Below are 17,842 nucleotides of genomic sequence, written 5' to 3'. Positions count from 1 at the left end.
TACTGGTAAGTTTTACAAAAATCTCATTTTGCAATAGAAATCTGTTTGCTGCATGCACAGATAATTTATCAAAAAATAAACTTAAATCAAAAAGTTTATATTGGCAGTCAGTTGCAATATTAAGTCCTTTTTTGAAATGCCTTCAACAATTCTTAAGGCTGTATTACACAGCCCAATATAAAAGGAGATTGAATTGGTCCTTCCCAGCAATATTACATGTAGCAATCGCCTCAGTATAGGAAGGAGTGATAGTTATGCCATCGCTCTTCCCTATACTGAATCATTGTTTGCTGGTAGCAGATTGTGAATATACACTGGGATCTGCCACCTGCAAACAATTATTTTCTAACCTGTCACAAGATTTGGTCTGGCAGTCGGCAGCAGTATTAGACTGCCAGATGATCATTAGCGAGTGCTACAACAAACGCTCATTAGCGATCATCTGACAAAAAAATGGCATGTGTAATACAGGCATTATACACTGAACTTTGAAAGTCCATGTATAGTTTTGGCTTGTATTTCATTAGGGGATGCCAGTATTGCCCCTAAGGGGTTGCTGTTTCGAGGTATACTGACAGCCACTCTTAGATCTTCCTTTTAAGGGCGACAGAAGCTTTCCTTAAAGGAGTTGTCCGATTCTGAGCTGAACTTGCACATACCCACATTTTCACTCAGGCATGCTTCAATGCTCTATTGCCCTGCGCTGAATGGCGCAGATAAGACTTTTTTTTAGATCAGCCTAGCAGTCGCTATGGAGAGCCCGGTGACGTCACCGGCACTAATGGGCGGGCTTTAGCGCTGCCCTAGCCTATAAAACTGCTAGGGCACTGGTAAAGCCTGGCCATCAGAGCCGGTAATGTCACCGAATACACTGCTAGGCAGAAGCCTCCACCTAGCCGTGTAAAAACATAAACAAAAAAAGCCCTTGCCCTGTGCAATTCAGCACAGGGCAGGGGAGAGCATCGGAGCATTTCATGCTCCAATGCTCATATCAGCGGGCCGGCGGGGTGAAGATGGGGTTATGTCCGGGTTCAGCTCTGAATCCAGTCAAGCCCTTTTACAGGGGTTTTCCGGGATTTAAATACTGATGACCTATCCTCAAGATAGGACATCAGTATCTGATCGGTGGGGGTCTGACACCCGAGCTCCTGTGAGCGCCGTGGCCTTCTCTGTGCTCACAGAGCACAGTGCCGTACATTCACTTTAATGGGGCTGAGCACGATGGCAAGCACAGCTGCTATACAATGTACTGTGCTTTTGTGAGTACTGAGAAGGCTGCAGTGCTCCTTATCCAGCGACCTCCTTACCCAACTATTTGTATAAACCCATAGCTATTGTTCACCTGATTAAAACAGTTATTCTTTTGTTTTTCAAAGGCTCCTTTCCAGAGTTATAATTTTTCTTGTTATGCAAATTAGGCCGTCACCATTGCACCCAAGCTATGCTCCTTTTTGTGGCCACTCCCTCCCTCTCTGCTTTGGGAGCAGCTGGCAACAGAAAGGAGCGTTGTTCCAATGCAAAGAGAGCAATGGTGATGCCCTCGTTGCAGGAGAGCGTATCAACTCAGGAATAAAACACTCAGGTCCACTAAAGAAATTGTTTTAATCAGGTGAAATACAGCTATGTGTCTCTGCAACTAGTTGAGTAGTGACGTTGCTGGTGACACTTTAAAAAAAAAATATATTATTATTATCCTTACGCTTGCTAAACTTGCAAGTTATAGAACTTACAAAATTACTTTAGTTATCCAAGGTGCTGTGATCTGAAGATATCCTCTTCATCCCCAGCACCTCTTTCTCTCTGGACAGTCATCAATGCAGTCTGTGAAAGAGGTTGGATGTCTGGCTCATTTTACTAGCTAAGCCAGCCCCCTTCTCAGTCTATACAACGGCCTTCACTTTGTAGGGAGCTGGCATAGCTATCTCTTGCACACACAGCACTGATGTGCCAACACAGGAAATGCTGCAAGCACAAGACAGAATTGGAGGTGACTGAACCGGAATAGATATCTTCAGATCGGGGCATTTGGATAATTATACTGTGTAAGGCCCCATGCACACGGCCGTGTTTCACAGCCATGTGCGGGCCGTGGAACCGCGGCCTGGATCCCTCCTGAGAGCAGGAGCGCACGGCGTCACTGGTTGCTATGACGCCGTGCGCTCCCTGCTGCCGCCGCAATACAGTAATACACTGGTATGATCTATACCAGTGTATTACTGTACTGTGCCGGCAGCAGGGAGCGCACGGCGTCATAGCAACCAGTGACGCCGTGCGCTCCTGCTCTCAGGAGGGATCCAGGCTGCGGTTCCACGGCCCGCACACGGCTGTGAAACACGGCCGTGTGCATGGGGCCTAAGGCTGGGTTCACATCTGCATTGTGAACTCGAGCAATGTCATCTGGGCACTGTATCCGGCATACATGCCAGCTTTCCGCCAGACAATTTTTTTTTTTTTTTTACATGCAACATTTTTCTTTTGGCCAAAATTCTGCATATGTGCAGCTGAATTACCACTGGATCTGATTACAGTGCATTGTGTGATATGGTGAACTCCGGCAGTCTGTTCCTCCACCGGAACAGACTGCCGTAGTTCACAGGGCAGATATAAACTCAGCCTTGTTTAATATATACATGTATAATTTATTTTTGCCTGTACCACTCCCTTTTAATGACATTTGTATCTAACAAAAATACAAACCATTTAAAAAAAACGTTATACCCTTGCATAATGTGTACAGAGGTGTTTGAATATGTGGCTAAACTCTGCATTGATCATGTGCTACTTCACTGCAGCCTCCTAACCAGTGCTTACCAAAGTATTGTCTACTTCAGTCATGCAAAACACTTAAAATACATGACACATTCTAACATGTTTGGGACCAAACTTAAAGGGAACCTGTCATGTGGATATTTGATTATAATCTAACTAATTATATACAATCATTAACTACTAAAAAGTACCTTAGATGGTGTGACAGATGGTTACCTCATAATATACACACAAAGATGCCGCATACTAATGAGCTGATTCGAGTCTGGCGTGATGTCATGGAGTCCAGCGTTTATTTAATTCAGAGCTATAGCCACTCCCCTGCCCACCTGCTGCTGATTTATATGGAAAATAAATGTCAATCAGCAGCTGTTCGGGGAGAGTCAGGAGCTCAGAAATATTCAGGACTCATCATTATCAGCTGGAGCTTTTCAATACAAGATGTTGGCAAATTGACTGGGTCAATTAAAGAAAGTGACCCAGCATTTTGCTAAGAGAATCAGTCACTTATTTATGTTGCCCTTAGTTAGGACACCATAAAACTGGTGACAGGTTCCCTTTAAAGCGACTGTGTCATCCTGGACTTTGATGGCATATAGCTAGTATATGCCATGAAATTCAGATAGGTGTGGTTCCCACCTCTGAGACCCACACCTATCTCTAAAATAGGCACCCAAACTTGAAGGAGAGTGCACCGCGCATACACTGTGTGCTCTCCATTTATTTCTATGGGGGTTCTGAAAAAAGCCAAGCAAGCGAGCATGCATGTTTTCAGAAGTCCCATAGAAAAAAATGGAGAGCGCAGTCACTGTTACCCCTCCATTCACTTCTGTGGGACTGCTGAAAATATGGTTACTGCAGCTCAGCTCCCACTCAAGTGAAGGAAATATATGAATGCACTTTATACAACCATCTAATATACAGTACTTTTGTTTCATTTAGTCACCATTTGCAAGATATGAGTTTGCTGTAAAAGAATAAGCACAGTTGTTCCAGGCAATGAGCTAAGCAGATCAGCAGCAGCTGCAAAAATCTTTGGAAGTTTGCCTCAGTCTGGCAATAGGCATGGTGTGGGGATGGTGGTTAGTCCCTATGTTTAGATGAATTATCCTAATCATGTCATGTGGATTATAGATGGATATTTGATTTTGCATGGTTTTCCTTTGTAATGCAATTTTTTTGTATTCATGTTTTACTTATGGGCACAAGTGATTTCCAGGTTCCAAGCCTCCATGTGTAGACACTATTTACCAATAACTTATAATATATATTTATAGGAAAAGTGTCATTTGTACAGTGATTAAAGGGGTTTTCCTAAACTTTAATACTGATGACCCATCCTCTGACACCTGGGACCCCCGTCGATCAGCTGTTTGAGAAAGCACTGGTGCTCGCAGTAGAACTGCATCCTTCTTGCTGCTTTTCCGAGGCCATGTGACGACACATTAATCTGTCATGTGACCTATTCCAAGCACAGCTGCTATACAATTTACGGTGCTCTACATGGTAAGCACATAGATGGCCGCGGCACTCACAGAAGTGCTGGTGTCTTCTCAAACAGCTGATCAGCAGGGGCCCCGGGTGTCAGTCCCCACCAATCGGATACTGGTGATAAAATGTTGGAGAACCCTTTTTAAGCTTTATTTGTGTATAACCAGAAAACCCCTAAATTACAGTTTGCTTGTCTCCATAATTTCACACTATTTAGTACCACAGTGTCCACAGCATCTGGATTTTATATTGAAATCCTGCAAGTGCAAGATTGGTTATTCTATTGGATCGGATAGTGTACACAACACTTTCACCTTTTGGAAAGACACATTCTTAGGACAAATGATTTCTTTATTTCTTAAAGAGGCAGTCCCACAAAAATTATTCTGTGACCTGATAGAAAGTTATGATGTAATAAAGATAATCTTCTTACCAGTGACTGTATTTGTGAGTTATAACCTCCCTTCTGATCCTCAGCTGTGGTATCTGACCAACTTCTCTGTTCATTCCTGAGGCTGACATTGAAGCTTCTATAGGAATACTGACTTCCTGTCCACACATACGATGCTATGTTATTTGGAGAGGCTGAATGTTGGTCACATGACACAGCTGAGGATCAGAAGGGAGGATATAACTCACAAATGCATTCACTGGTAAGGAGATTACCTTCACTACAGTTTACATCATGTGCTTCTTTACATGGGTATTCCCTTCATTTTTAAAATATTTGTCTTTTGGGAGATATCCAGTGTGATTTACCCTGTCTCTATAGTGTTGTTTATGAAGCATTTGTAATGGCTACGGCCATTTCTGCTGTCCTACAGAGGCAGTCATGCTTGTCTAGCTCCTGCTTGGTATACAGTCCTGATCAAAAGTTTAAGACCACTTGAAAAATGGCAAAATCATATTTTACATTGTTGGATCTTAACAAGGTTCCAAGTAGAGCTTCAACATGCAACAAGAAGAAATGAGAGTGAGACAAAACATTTTTTGAGCATTCAATTAATTGAAAATAATGATTAAACTGAAACGGGCTGTTTTTCAGCTGATCCAAATTTTAGGCCCACATGCCTTTTTTAAAAGGCCAAATCTGTGCAAAGATGTGGATTCATTGTCATTCTCTGTCAGGTAGTCACACGTTGTGATGACAAAGGCAAAAAAACTCCCTTTTTGAACGTGGTCGGGTTGTTGAACTGCATAAGCAGGGTCTCTCATAGCGCGCCATCGCTGCTGAGATGGGATGCAGTAAGACAGTCATTTGGAATTTCTTAAATGATCCTGAGGGTTATGGAACAAAAAAGTCAAGTGGAAGACCCCAAAAAATTTCATCAGCACTGAGCCGGAGGATCCAATTGGCTGTCCGTCAAGACACTGGACGATCCTCGACCCAAATTAAGGCCCTTACTGGTGCTGACTGCAGCCCCATAACCATCAGACGGCATCTGAGACTGAAGGGCTTCAAAAATAAAAAACGTCTTCAAAGATCTCCATCTCCATGAACGCCAATGAACTGCTCGTTTGGACTTTGCAAGAGAGCACCAAACATGGGACATTCAAAGATGGTGAAAAAAGTTTTATTCTCTGAGAAAAAAATGTAACCATGATGGTTTCCAACGTTACTGGCATGACAAGCAGATCCCACCTGAGATGTTTTCTACGCACCACAGTGGAGGGGGCACCATAATGGTCTGGGGTGCTTTTTCCTTCAGTGGAACTATGGAGCTTCAGGAAGTGCATGGGCGTCAAACGGCCGCTGGCTATGTCCCAGATGTTGCAGAGAGCATTCCTCCTGACTGAGGACCCTCGTCTGTGTGGTAACGACTGGGTTGTTCAACAGGACAACGCTACAGTACACAATGCCCGCAGGACAAGGGACTTCTTCCAGGAGGATAACATCACTCTTTTGGCCCATCCTGCGTGTTCCCCTGATCTAAATCCAATTGAGAACCTTTCGGGGATGGATGGCAAGGGAAGTTTACAAAAATGGACAACCGTTCCAGACAGTAGATGGCCTTCGTGCGGCCGTCTTCACCACTTGGAGAAATGTTCCCACTCTCCTCATGGAAATGCTTGCATCAAGCATGCCAAAACGAATTTTGGAAGTGATTAAACAATAATGGCGGAGCTACTCATTACTGAGTTCATGTTTGGAAGTTAGATTTCTGTTTTGTGGTGGTTTTCCTTTTTTTTTTTTTTTTTTTTTTTTTGTGGTCCTAAACTTTTAATCAGCTGAAAAACTGCCTGTTTCAGTTTATACATTGTTTTCATTAAATTGAATGCTCAAAAAATGTTGAAGCTCTACTTGGAACCTTGTTAAGATCTAGCCATTCTAAATATGATTTTTTGCCATTTTTCAAGTGGTCTTAAACTTTTGATCAGGACTGTATTTTTGAGACAGGCCAGGTTCTCTGGACCATGCATTGCTGAGAGCATGTGCATAACTCCGTGCCTGGCCACCTTCTTGCACTGCAGTAGGAAGTAAATAAGGCAATTCCTGGCATGTGTAGTAGCTGAGAAGGCATCCTATTCTCTTTAAGCTCCTAACAGTCACATTAAAATTGGAAAAACCCTCCCAAAAATGTAACTTTATTGTATATTTTTTTGTGTCTGCATTAAATCTTGGCACACAACTTGGGACACAATTTTTAACCCCTTAGTGACCAATAATAGTGTGTGTGTGTATATGTATATGTGTGTGTGTATATATATATATATAATTTACAGTACAGACCAAAAGTTTGGACACACCTTCTCATTCAAAGCGTTTTCTTTATTTTCATCACTATGAAAATTGTAGATTCACACTAAAGGCATCAAAACTATGAATTAACACATATAGAATTATATACATAACAAAAAAGTGTGAAACAACTGAAAATGTCATATTCTAGGTTCTTCAAAGTAGCCACCTTTTGCTTTGATTACTGCTTTGCACGCTCTTGGCATTCTCTTGATAAGCTTCAAGAAGTAGTCACCTAAAATGGTCTTCCAACAGTCTTGAAGGAGTTCCCAGAGATGCTTAGCACTTTTGCCTGCACTCTGCGGTCCAGCTCACCCCAAACCATCTCGATTGGGTTCAGGTCTGGTGACTGTGGAGGCCAGGTCATCTGGCGCAGCACCCCATCACTCTCCTTCATTGTCAAATAGCCCTTACACAGCCTGGAGGTGTGTTTGGGGCCATTGTCCTGTTGAAAAATAAATGATGGTCCAACTAAACGCAAACTGGATGGAATAGCATGCTGCTGCAAGATGCTGTGGTAGCCATGCTGGTTCAGTATGCCTTCAATTTTGAATACATCCCCAACAGTGTCATCAGCAAAGCACCCCCACACCATCACACCACCTCCTCCATGCTTCACGGTGGGAACCAGGCATGTAGAGTCCATCCGTTCACCTTTTCTGCGTTGCAAAGACACGGTGGTTGGAACCAAAGAGCTCAAATTTGGACTCCTCAGACCAAAGCACAGATTTCCACTGGTCTGATGTCCATTCCTTGTGTTCTTTAGCCCAAACAAGTCTCTTCTGCTTGTTGCCTGTCCTTTAGCACTGGTTTCCTAGCAGATATTCTACCATGAAGGCCTGATTCACACAGTCTCCTCTTAACAGTTGTTCTAGAGATGTGTCTGCTGCTAGAACTCTGTGTGGCATTGACCTGGTCTCTAATATGAGCTGCTGTTAACCTGCGATTTCTGAGGCTGGTGACTCGGATGAACTTATCCTCCCCAGCAGAGGTGACTCTTGGTCTTCCTTTCCTGGGGCGGTCCGCATGTGAGCCAGTTTCTTTGTAGCACTTGATGGTTTTTGTGATTGCACTTGGGGACGCTTTCAAAGTTTTTCCCAATTTTTCGGACTTACTGACCTTCATTTCTTAAAGTAATGATGGCCACTCGTTTTTCTTTACTTAGCTGCTTTTTTCTTGCCATAATACAAATTCTAACAGTCTATTCAGTAGGACTATCAGCTGTGTATCCACCGGACTTCTCCACAATGCAACTGATGGTCCCAACCCCATTTATAAGACAAGAAATCCCACTTATTAAACCTGACAGGGCACACCTGTGAAGTGAAAACCATTTCAGGTGACTACCTCTTAATGCTCATCAAGAGAATGCCTAGAGTGTGCAAAGCAGTAATCAAAGCAAAAGGTGGCTACTTTGAAGAACCTAGAATATGACAGATTTTCAGTTTTCACACTTTTTTTGTTAAGTATATAATTCCACATGTGTTAATTCATAGTTTTGATGCCTTCAGTGTGAATCTACAATTTTCATAGTCATGAAAATAAAGAAAACTTTGAGAAGGTGTCCAAACTTTTGGTCTGTGTAGTGTGTGTGTGTATGTATGTATATGTGTGTGTATATATAATTTTTTTTTTTTCTTTCCCACAAAAAAAAAAAATCTATTAATATTTTGTGAACTTTATTTAGTGTTCACTGTGTGGTCAAAATAACACAACTTGGTTAATAAAAGTGATGTCCATGTCCCTTTCACAAGCAGGGAAGGTCTGTTGAGGTTGCTCCTTTTCCCCCTGCTAAGAGTATCTACAGGGCTCCAGATGGTGACCAAAATGGTCGCCAATGCGACTTAGAATTTACAAATGTTGACAAGACTCTTTAGTTTTGTCGCCATTTGCGACTAGACCCGCCGCTGCAGCTCTGCCGTTGAACAACGGCAGGTCACAGGAGCTGATAGTTCTCTGCCCCGCCGCCGATGTTCTTCTCAGCAGCGCAGTGGAGAAGGAGTCTCTCCCTCCCCCCTGTGCTGCTGCCGCCGTCTCCGCCAATAAGAGACGGGAGGAGGGGCTGTGGCCACTGCACCACCAATGAAGAAAACTGACCTGTTAATGCAAATACAGGAGGCGGGTGCCGGAATCAAATTGCCGGCACCCGACCTCTGTGACAGGGAGCTGCGATCAGCGGCAGTTGAGTTAACCCTTCAGGTGCGGTACCTGAGGGGTTAACTGCCGCTGATTGCAGCTCCCTGTCACAGAGGTCGGGTGCCGGCAATTTGATTCCGGCACCCGCCTCCTGTATTTGCATTAACAGGTCAGTTTTCTTCATTGGTGGTGCAGTGCGCCCCCCCCAACACCCCAGTATAAGAAGCATTGGTGGCTCAGTGGGAAGTGCCAATGAGGATTAAAAAAATATATATAAAAAAAAAATTAACTCGCTGCCTCCAGTTAATCGCGTAGCTGCCGGTCTCCTGTTCTTTCTTCGGGACCTGTGGTGATGTCACTGAGCTCATCACATGGTCCGTTACCATGGTGATGGATCATGTGATGAGCACAGTGATGTCACCACAGGTCCTTTGACAGGTCCTGAAGAAAGAACAGGAGACTATCAAGTGGAGGAGGTGAGTTAATTTTTATTTATTTTTTTAACCCTCATTGGCACTGCCCCACCAATGTTTATTATATTGACCTTCTACTATGCATTCTGTATTAAAGAATGCAATAATATACAGTGAATAGACTGTCATCTTAGCAACCATGCGTGAAAATCGCACCGCATCCGAACTTGCTTGCGAATGCTTGCGATTTTCACACAGCCCCATTAATTTCTATGGGGCCTGCGTTGCGTGAAAAACGCACAACATAGAGCATGCTGAAATTTTCACGCAACGCACAAGTGATGTGTGAAAATCACCTCTCATGTGCACAGCCCCATAGAAGTGAATGGGTCTGGATTTAGTGCGGGTGCATTCCGGTATTTTGAATGCCGGATCTGGCACTAATACATTCCTATGGGGAAAAATGCTGGATCCGGCATTCAGGCAAATCTTTTTTCGCCGGAGATAAAACCGTAGCATGCTGCGGTTTTATCTTTTGCCTGATCAGTCAAAATGACTGAACTGAAGACATCCTGATGCATCCTGAACGGATTACTCTCCATTCAGAATGCATGGGGATATGCCTGATCAGTGCTTTTCTGGTATAGAGCCCCTAAGACGGAACTCTATGCCGGAAAAGAAAAACGCTAGTGTGAAAGTACCCTAAAATATTTAACTCCCCCCCCCCCCCCCCTTTCCCAATTTTACATTTAAAATATATAAACAATAAATAAATATATTACATAGCGCTGTCCAAACTATTAAATTATTAAAAAATATCTCCTATGCGGTGAGCATTCGCCATTTTTTTAGTCACTTTCTCACCGAAAAAAATAGGATAGGACTGTTCCATTATGGGCCGAACGTTTCAATGCACACATTTTTCTTTTTTTTTTTCTTTCGCGGTATTGAGTATCGCAATACTTTTTTATGGTGACGAAAGCAAATCAAATCTGATCGGCGTAGCGTTGTCACGATACCAAAATTTTGATTGTTTCGATTTGGCTCCTAAATTTTTAATTTCCGGAGCCAATGGCTACTAGGTATTTTTTTTTTTAGTCTGGAGCACTGATCTATACCGCAAACAAAGGAAGGAGTTGTAGACTGACCACACAAATTCCCATCAGCGGGTACCAATGGAACCTTCTTGCATAGGCTACTTTCACACCAGCGCTTTGCATTTTCCACTATTGAGATCCGTCATAGGATCTCAATAACTGAGGAAAATGCTTCAGTTTTGTTCCCATTCATTGTCAATGGGGACTGAACTGAACAAAACAGAATGCACCAGAATGCATTGCGATCCGTTTGGTTGCCTCCCCATGACGCGCACACAAGCGCAGCAAGAAGCGTTTTTGAGTGCGTCCTGGGATGCGGAGCAAGACGGATCCATCATGACTCACAATGTAAGTCAATGGGGACAGATCAGTTTTCTCGGACACGATCGAAAACTGATTAGTACCCATTGACTTTCAACGGTCTTCCTGACTGATCCGTCATGCCTATTTTAAAGCTAATACAACCGGTTCCATTCATAACGGATGCAGACTGTTAAAAGCGTTTTTGCTGATCCATTACGGATCCAGCAAAAACGCTGGTGTGACAGTAGCCATAGCCGGATGGGATGGCCATAGAACAACATTGGGAAAGGAAGGGACTCCCTTGATCACACATAGGATTGTACCAACCACCACTGAATCCCATTAACCACAAATGTCCCTGTAAGATCATGTGGTTCCACAGTATGGGGCAGATTTAGGAAGTTGTCTAAATGCAAAACTATCTGTCTTGTTGCTCATATCAACCATTCACAGCGTCTCTTATATTTTTCAGTAGCAGAGTACACTGCAAAATGTTTAATAGCGCTGTAACTTGAGGGCAAAAAAATAATAAAGTGAAATGAGAATACATCTTTGAGTCAGATATTGTTTTTGCCTTTTGTTGCAATAAAGATTAGTCTTTAATATGGTACCTAAAAAGTACCACTATTGTAAAAATATATTTATTTTTAAGTGATAAATGGGCAGAGATTAACGGTACAAAATATCTAATTAGTTTAACGTTCATATTTGCTTTAACACCCAAGAGCAAAGTTTACAGTTCTATCTTTCGCACCTTTTCCATCCTGCATGTTTTTTTCTTATAACTGTACCCTTTTTTTCTTATCAGCACCCTATCAGCCCATTTCTGGAGTAGCACATCCCTATTGAGCAAAATCTAGCATTAGTATTTAGGATGCTCTTTTACAGCATGTGGGGGGGGGGGGGGGGGTTAAGTTATTTTGCCTTGTCTGAATGGAAAAATATGTGTTTGTGCTATTATAATAATGTGTTGTACTAATGAAAGTCCATTGGAGTTTCAGTGTTGTGTCTCACCATTCTGGAGTGCAATCAGATCAACTGATGCAACTGTGATCTAGATTGAACTATGACTTTTACTGTACTGTTTGGTATTTTAGAACTTTTGGGGTAATTTTGTCTCTAATAAGCAATTTCTTTTACAGTCTGCCACAGCATCTCTCCTTGCAAATACAGCACCGTTGACGCTCATGACATCACCGCTATCCGTAACAAACCCAAATGTGACGACAAGCCCTCTTGGTCCATTTGGCATGTTGGGCGGACTGGTACCGGTCACCATGCCTTTCCAGTTTCCTCTGGAACTGCTCAACTTTGGGAGTGACACTGCTGGTGCAGTAACATCCCCAGGTTCTACCTCAGCAGCTTTCCACCACAATATCACACAGAGTAAGAATTGTGTTGTTAATCTTTAGCAATTTTTTTTATAGGTGCAATAAACTTCAGATAACACTTTGTCTTAAGGTCACACAAGTGTCCTTTTGTCATGCAGTATGAAGGGTTTGTTCACACAACAGCTTTTTCTGGGAAAGCTTCTATCGCATAAGCCCCTTTGACCAGAGGCATCCCACATGCATATTGTCATTGTCTATAATAAATGACCCTGTTGCCTAAAATCTGAGAAGAGGTTTACTCACACTGGTTTGGTCTTGGTCTAATGTTTTTATGAGGGTTTTACACAGTCTGTGATTTCCACTGCTTATGTTTTATGTTATTGTAAATTACGGCACCCATGTAATCTCCTAAGGGTAGACTATTTGCCTGTGACTATAGCCACCACCCCACAACAGTAGCCAGGATCAGAGAAAATCCTGATCATGACTGTTTAACCCTTGTTATATAGTGATCAGTAGTGATCGCAAGCGGGGGGGGGGGGGGGGGGAGAGAGTGGATTCTTCCTGGTGATGACAAATGCCAGGGTCCGCTCTAGGCTAATCAGAGGCCCATGGGACTTTTCTGTACAGTTTCCTGTTAAGACATACCAGGCAGCAATGCATTGGACTATGGGATGAAGATTTGTAAATAAAATGTAATAAAATGTCTTAATGGTTTGCACATTCCACTTAAAGAAAAATAAGCTATTAAACGAGCCACAGTGTTTATTAGTCAGGCGGTAACATAGTCAGGTCCAAAAATATTGGGACATTGACACAATTCAAACATTTTTGACTCTATATACCACCACAATGGATTTGAAATGAACAAGATGTGCTTTAACTGCAGACTGTCAGCTTTAATTTGAGGGTATTTACATCCAAATAAGGTGAACGGTGTAGGAATTACAACAGTTTGCATATGTGTCTCCCACTTGTTGAGGGACCAAAAGTAATTGGAAAGTAAAATAATCATAAATTAAACTTTCACTTTTTAATACTTGGTTGCAAATCCTTTGCATTCAATTAAAGTCTGAAGTCTGGAACGCATAGACATCACTAGACGCTGGGTTTCATCCCTGTTGATGCTCTGCCAGGTCTCTACTGCAACTGTCTTCAGTTCCTGCTTGTTCTTGGGGCATTTTCCCTTCAGTTTTGTCTTCAGCAAGTGAAATACATGCTCAATCGGATTCAGGTCAGGTGATTGACTTGGCCATTGCATAACATTCCACTTCTTTCCCTTAAAAAACTATTTGGTTGCTTTTGCAGTATGCTTTGGGTCATTGTCCATCTGCACTGTGAAGCGCCGTCCAATGAGTTCTGAATCATTTGGCTGACTATGAGCAGATAATATTGCGCGAAACACTTCAGAATTCATCCTGCTGCTTTTGTCAGCAGTCACAATCATCAATAAATACAAGAGAACCAGTTCCATTGGTAGCCATACATGCCCAGACCATGACACTACCTCCACCATGCTTCACTGATGAGGTGGTATGCTTAGGATCAGGAGCAGTTCTTTCCTTCTCCATACTCTTCTCTTCCCATTTCTCTGGTACAAGTTGATCTTGGTCTCACATGTCCATAGGATGTTGTTCCAGAGCTGTGTAGGCTTTTTTAGATGTTTGGCAAACTCAATTCTGGCCTTCCTGTTTTTGTGGCTCACCAATGGTTTACATCTTGTGGTGAACCCTCTGTATTCACTCTGGTGAAGTCTTCTCTTGATTGTTGACTTTGACACACATACATCTACCTCCTGGAGAGTGTTCTTGATCTGGCCAACGGTTGTGAAGGGTGTTTTCTTCACCAGGGAAATAATTCTTCAGTCATCCACCACAGTTGTTTTCCGTGGTCTTCCGGGTCTTTTGGTGTTGCTGAGCTCACCGGTGCGTTCCTTCTTTTTAAGAATGTTCCAAAAAGTTGTTTTGGCCACGCCTAATGTTTTTGCTATCTCTCTGATGGGTTTGTTTTTGTTCTTTCAGCCTCATGATGGCTTGCTTCACTGATAGTGACAGCTCTTTTGGATCTCATCTTGAGAGTTGACAGCAACAGATTCTAAATACAAATGGCACACTTGAAATGAACTCTGGACCTTTTATTTGCTCATTGTATTTGGGATACTGAGGGAATAACACACACCTGGCCATGGAACAGCTGGGAAGCCAATTGTCCCATTACGTTTGGTCCCTTAACAAGTGGGAGGCACATATGCAAACTGTTGTAATTCTTACACCTTTCACCTGATTTGGATGTAAATCCCCTCAAATTAAAGCCGACAGTCTGCAGTTAAAGCACATCTTGTTCGTTTCATTTCAAATCCATTGTGGTGGTGTATAGAGCCAAAAATGTTTGAATTCTGTCGATGTCCCAATATTTATGGACCTGGCTGTATTTTGTATTCGCATTTTGTTTGACATCTTCTTCAACTCTAATCTTTAGAAATAATTATTTTTTTTGTACAATTGTCCTATAATTTAGAGTTTTTGATAATCTGGAAATCTATCGGGGCAGATTCAAAGAATGATAGTATTTTCATTTACTCAATGAAAGTGGATATAGGAAACTTTGTATTCAGGAAATGTATGCTTCCTTCTCTTTTCAGACACCTGCTGCTCCCTCTCCCATTTATTAAAATGCACATGTAGACAATTGGCCAATCATTTAGGCAGTTAATGACAGTAATTTTTAGTGACATAAACCTGATGACAGACAAGCATATTCATGCAAATATTTTCATGTCCATATTTGTTTGCATGTGATTGTGTACTTCTCTCGCACGGATGTGTCCAGGAGGAATGAATTAACCGCCTCCCGACCGTTGAACGCACGGATGCGTCCGGGAGGCGGTTGATTCATTCCTCCTGGACACATCCGTGCGTCATCTCGCGAGAGGCGAGATTTCCTGTGAACGTGCGCACACAGGATCGGAAGGTAAGAGACAGGATCTCCAGCCTGCCAGCGGCGATCGTTAGCTGGCAGGCTGGAGATGCGATATTTTATTTTTTTAACCCCTAACAGGTATATTAGACGCTGTTTTGATAACAGCGTCTAATATACCTGCTACCTGGTCCTCTGGTGGTCCCTTTTGCTTGGATCGACCACCAGAGGACACGGGTAGCTCAGTAAAGTACCACCAAACACCACTACACTACACTACACTACACCCCCCCCGTCACTTATTAACCCCTTATGAACTCATGATCACCCCATATAGACTCCCTGATCACCCCCCTGTCATTGATCACCCCCCTGTCAGGCTCCATTCAGACGTCCGTATGATTTTTACGGATACATGGATCGGATCCGCAAAACACATACGGACGTCTGAATGCAGCCTTACAGGGGGGTGATAAATGACAGGGGGGTGATCACCCCATATAGACTCCCTGATCACCCCCCTGTAAGGCTCCATTCAGACATTTTTTTGGCCCAAGTTAGCGGAAATTATTATTATTATTTTTTCTTGCAAAGTCTCATATTTCACTAACTTGTGTCAAAAAATTAAATCTTACATGAACTCACCATACCAGTCACGGAATCCAAATGCGTAAAATTTTGTAGACATTTATATTCCAGACTTCTCACGCTTCAGGGCCCCTAAAATGCCAGGGCAGTATAAATACCCCACATGTGACCCCATTTTGGAAAGAAGACACCCCAAGGTATTCCGTGAGGGGCATATTGAGTCCATGAAAGATTTAAATTTTTGTCCCAAGTTAGCGGAAAGGGAGACTTTGTGAGAAAAAAAAATATCAATTTCCGCTAACTTGTGCCAAAAAAAAATAATTTCTATGAACTCTCCATGCCCCGCATTGAATACCTTGGGGTGTCTTCTTTCCAAAATGGGGTCACATGTGGGGTATTTATACTGCCCTGGCTTTTTAGGGGCCCTAAAGCATGAGAAGAAGTCTGGGATCCAAATGTGTAAAAATGCCCTCCTAAAAGGAATTTGGGCCGCTTTGCGCATCTAGGCTGCAAAAAAGTGTCACATGTGGTATCGCCGTACTCAGGAGAAGTTGGGGAATGTGTTTTGGGGTGTCATTTTACATATACCCATGCTGGGTGAGATAAATATCTTGGTCAAATGCCAACTTTGTATAATAAAAAAAAAAAAAAAAAAAAAAAAGGGAAATGTTGTCTTTTGCCAAGATATTTCTCTCACCCAGCATGGGTATATGTAAAATAACACCCCAAAACATATTCTCCAACTTCTCCTGAGTATGGCAATACCAGGTGTGACACTTTTTTGCAGCCTAGGTGGGCAAAGGGGCACACATTCCAAAGAGCACCTTTTCGGATTTCACCAGTCATTTTTTTTTTACAGATTTTGATTTCAAACTTCTCACGCATCTGGGCCCCTAAAATGCCAGGGCAGTATAACTACCCCACACGTGACCCCATTTTTGATGGGCATAGTGAGTTCATGGAAGTTTTTTTTATTTTTTTGTCACAAGTTAGTGGAATATGAGACTTTGTAAGAAAAAATAAATCATCATTTTCCGCTAACTTGTGACAAAAAATAAAAAGTTCTATGAACTCACTATGCCCATCAGCGAATACCTTAGGGTGTCTACTTTCCGAAATGGGGTCATTTGTCGGGTGTTTGTACTGTTTGGGCATTGTAGAACCTCAGGAAACATGACAGGTGCTCAGAAAGTCAGAGCTGCTTCAAAAAGCGGAAATTCACACTTTTGTACCATAGTTTGTAAACACTAACTTTTACCCAAACCATTTTTTTTTTTTTTGCCCAAACATTTTTATTTTATTTTTTTATCAAAGACATGTAGAACAATAAATTTAGCGAAAAATTTATATATGGATGTCGTTTTTTTTGCAAAAAAAATCGTTAAATTTCGATTAATAACAAAAAATGTCAGCAGCAATGAAATACCACCAAATGAAAGCTCTATTAGTGAGAAGAAAAGGAGGTAAAATTAATTTGGGTGGTAAGTTGCATGACCGAGCAATAAACAGTGAAAGTAGTGTAGTGCAGAAGTGTAAAAAGTGGCCTGGTCATTAAGGGGGTTTCAGCTAGGGGAGTTGAAGTGGTTAAAGGGGCTCTGTCGGAATATTTATGCTTTCTCCGATTAACAGTCTATATTTATGTGAATAAATTAGAATCTGTAATGAAGGAGATTTTAATCTATCATGAATACCATGCTAAAACAAGCTTGTGATCTGCGTTGAATTGAAGAACAAACCCAGTTACAGACAAAATATATATATATAATTTATTAATACAATTTTTTTTTAGTGCAAAACAATATAATGTAAAGTTGGTAACAATCAAATACTTATCAATTGAAAATCAATAACAATAGATTAATAATGATCAAAATGTCATTAGAAAAACTCAAGATGATTTCACTGAATATATTCTAATTACAGATATCTTAATAACTTAACTCCTTAAGGCTACTTTCACACTAGCGTTCGATCGGATCCGTTCTGAACGGATCCGATCATATTAATGCAGACGGAGGCTCCGTTCAGTACGGATCCGTCTGCATTAATAACTTAGAA

The 17,842-nt window shown here is 41.9% G+C and overlaps 1 protein-coding gene across 2 annotated transcripts in view; it reads left to right on the top strand.

The window, feature by feature from the left end:
- Positions 1-17,842, top strand: part of UBN2 (ubinuclein 2) — a 109,568-nt gene that overhangs the window by 68,045 nt on the left and 23,681 nt on the right. For both annotated transcript variants that reach the window (XM_044301361.1, XM_044301360.1), the window contains one exon: positions 12,092-12,335. In XM_044301361.1, the coding sequence (XP_044157296.1) occupies positions 12,092-12,335 (244 nt within the window). The remainder of the gene's footprint in view (positions 1-12,091; positions 12,336-17,842) is intronic.

The sequence above is a fragment of the Bufo gargarizans genome, chromosome 7 (assembly GCF_014858855.1).
Source record: "Bufo gargarizans isolate SCDJY-AF-19 chromosome 7, ASM1485885v1, whole genome shotgun sequence".
NCBI classification, from domain to species: domain Eukaryota; kingdom Metazoa; phylum Chordata; class Amphibia; order Anura; family Bufonidae; genus Bufo; species Bufo gargarizans.
This window is presented reverse-complemented; position numbering and strand designations above follow the sequence as displayed.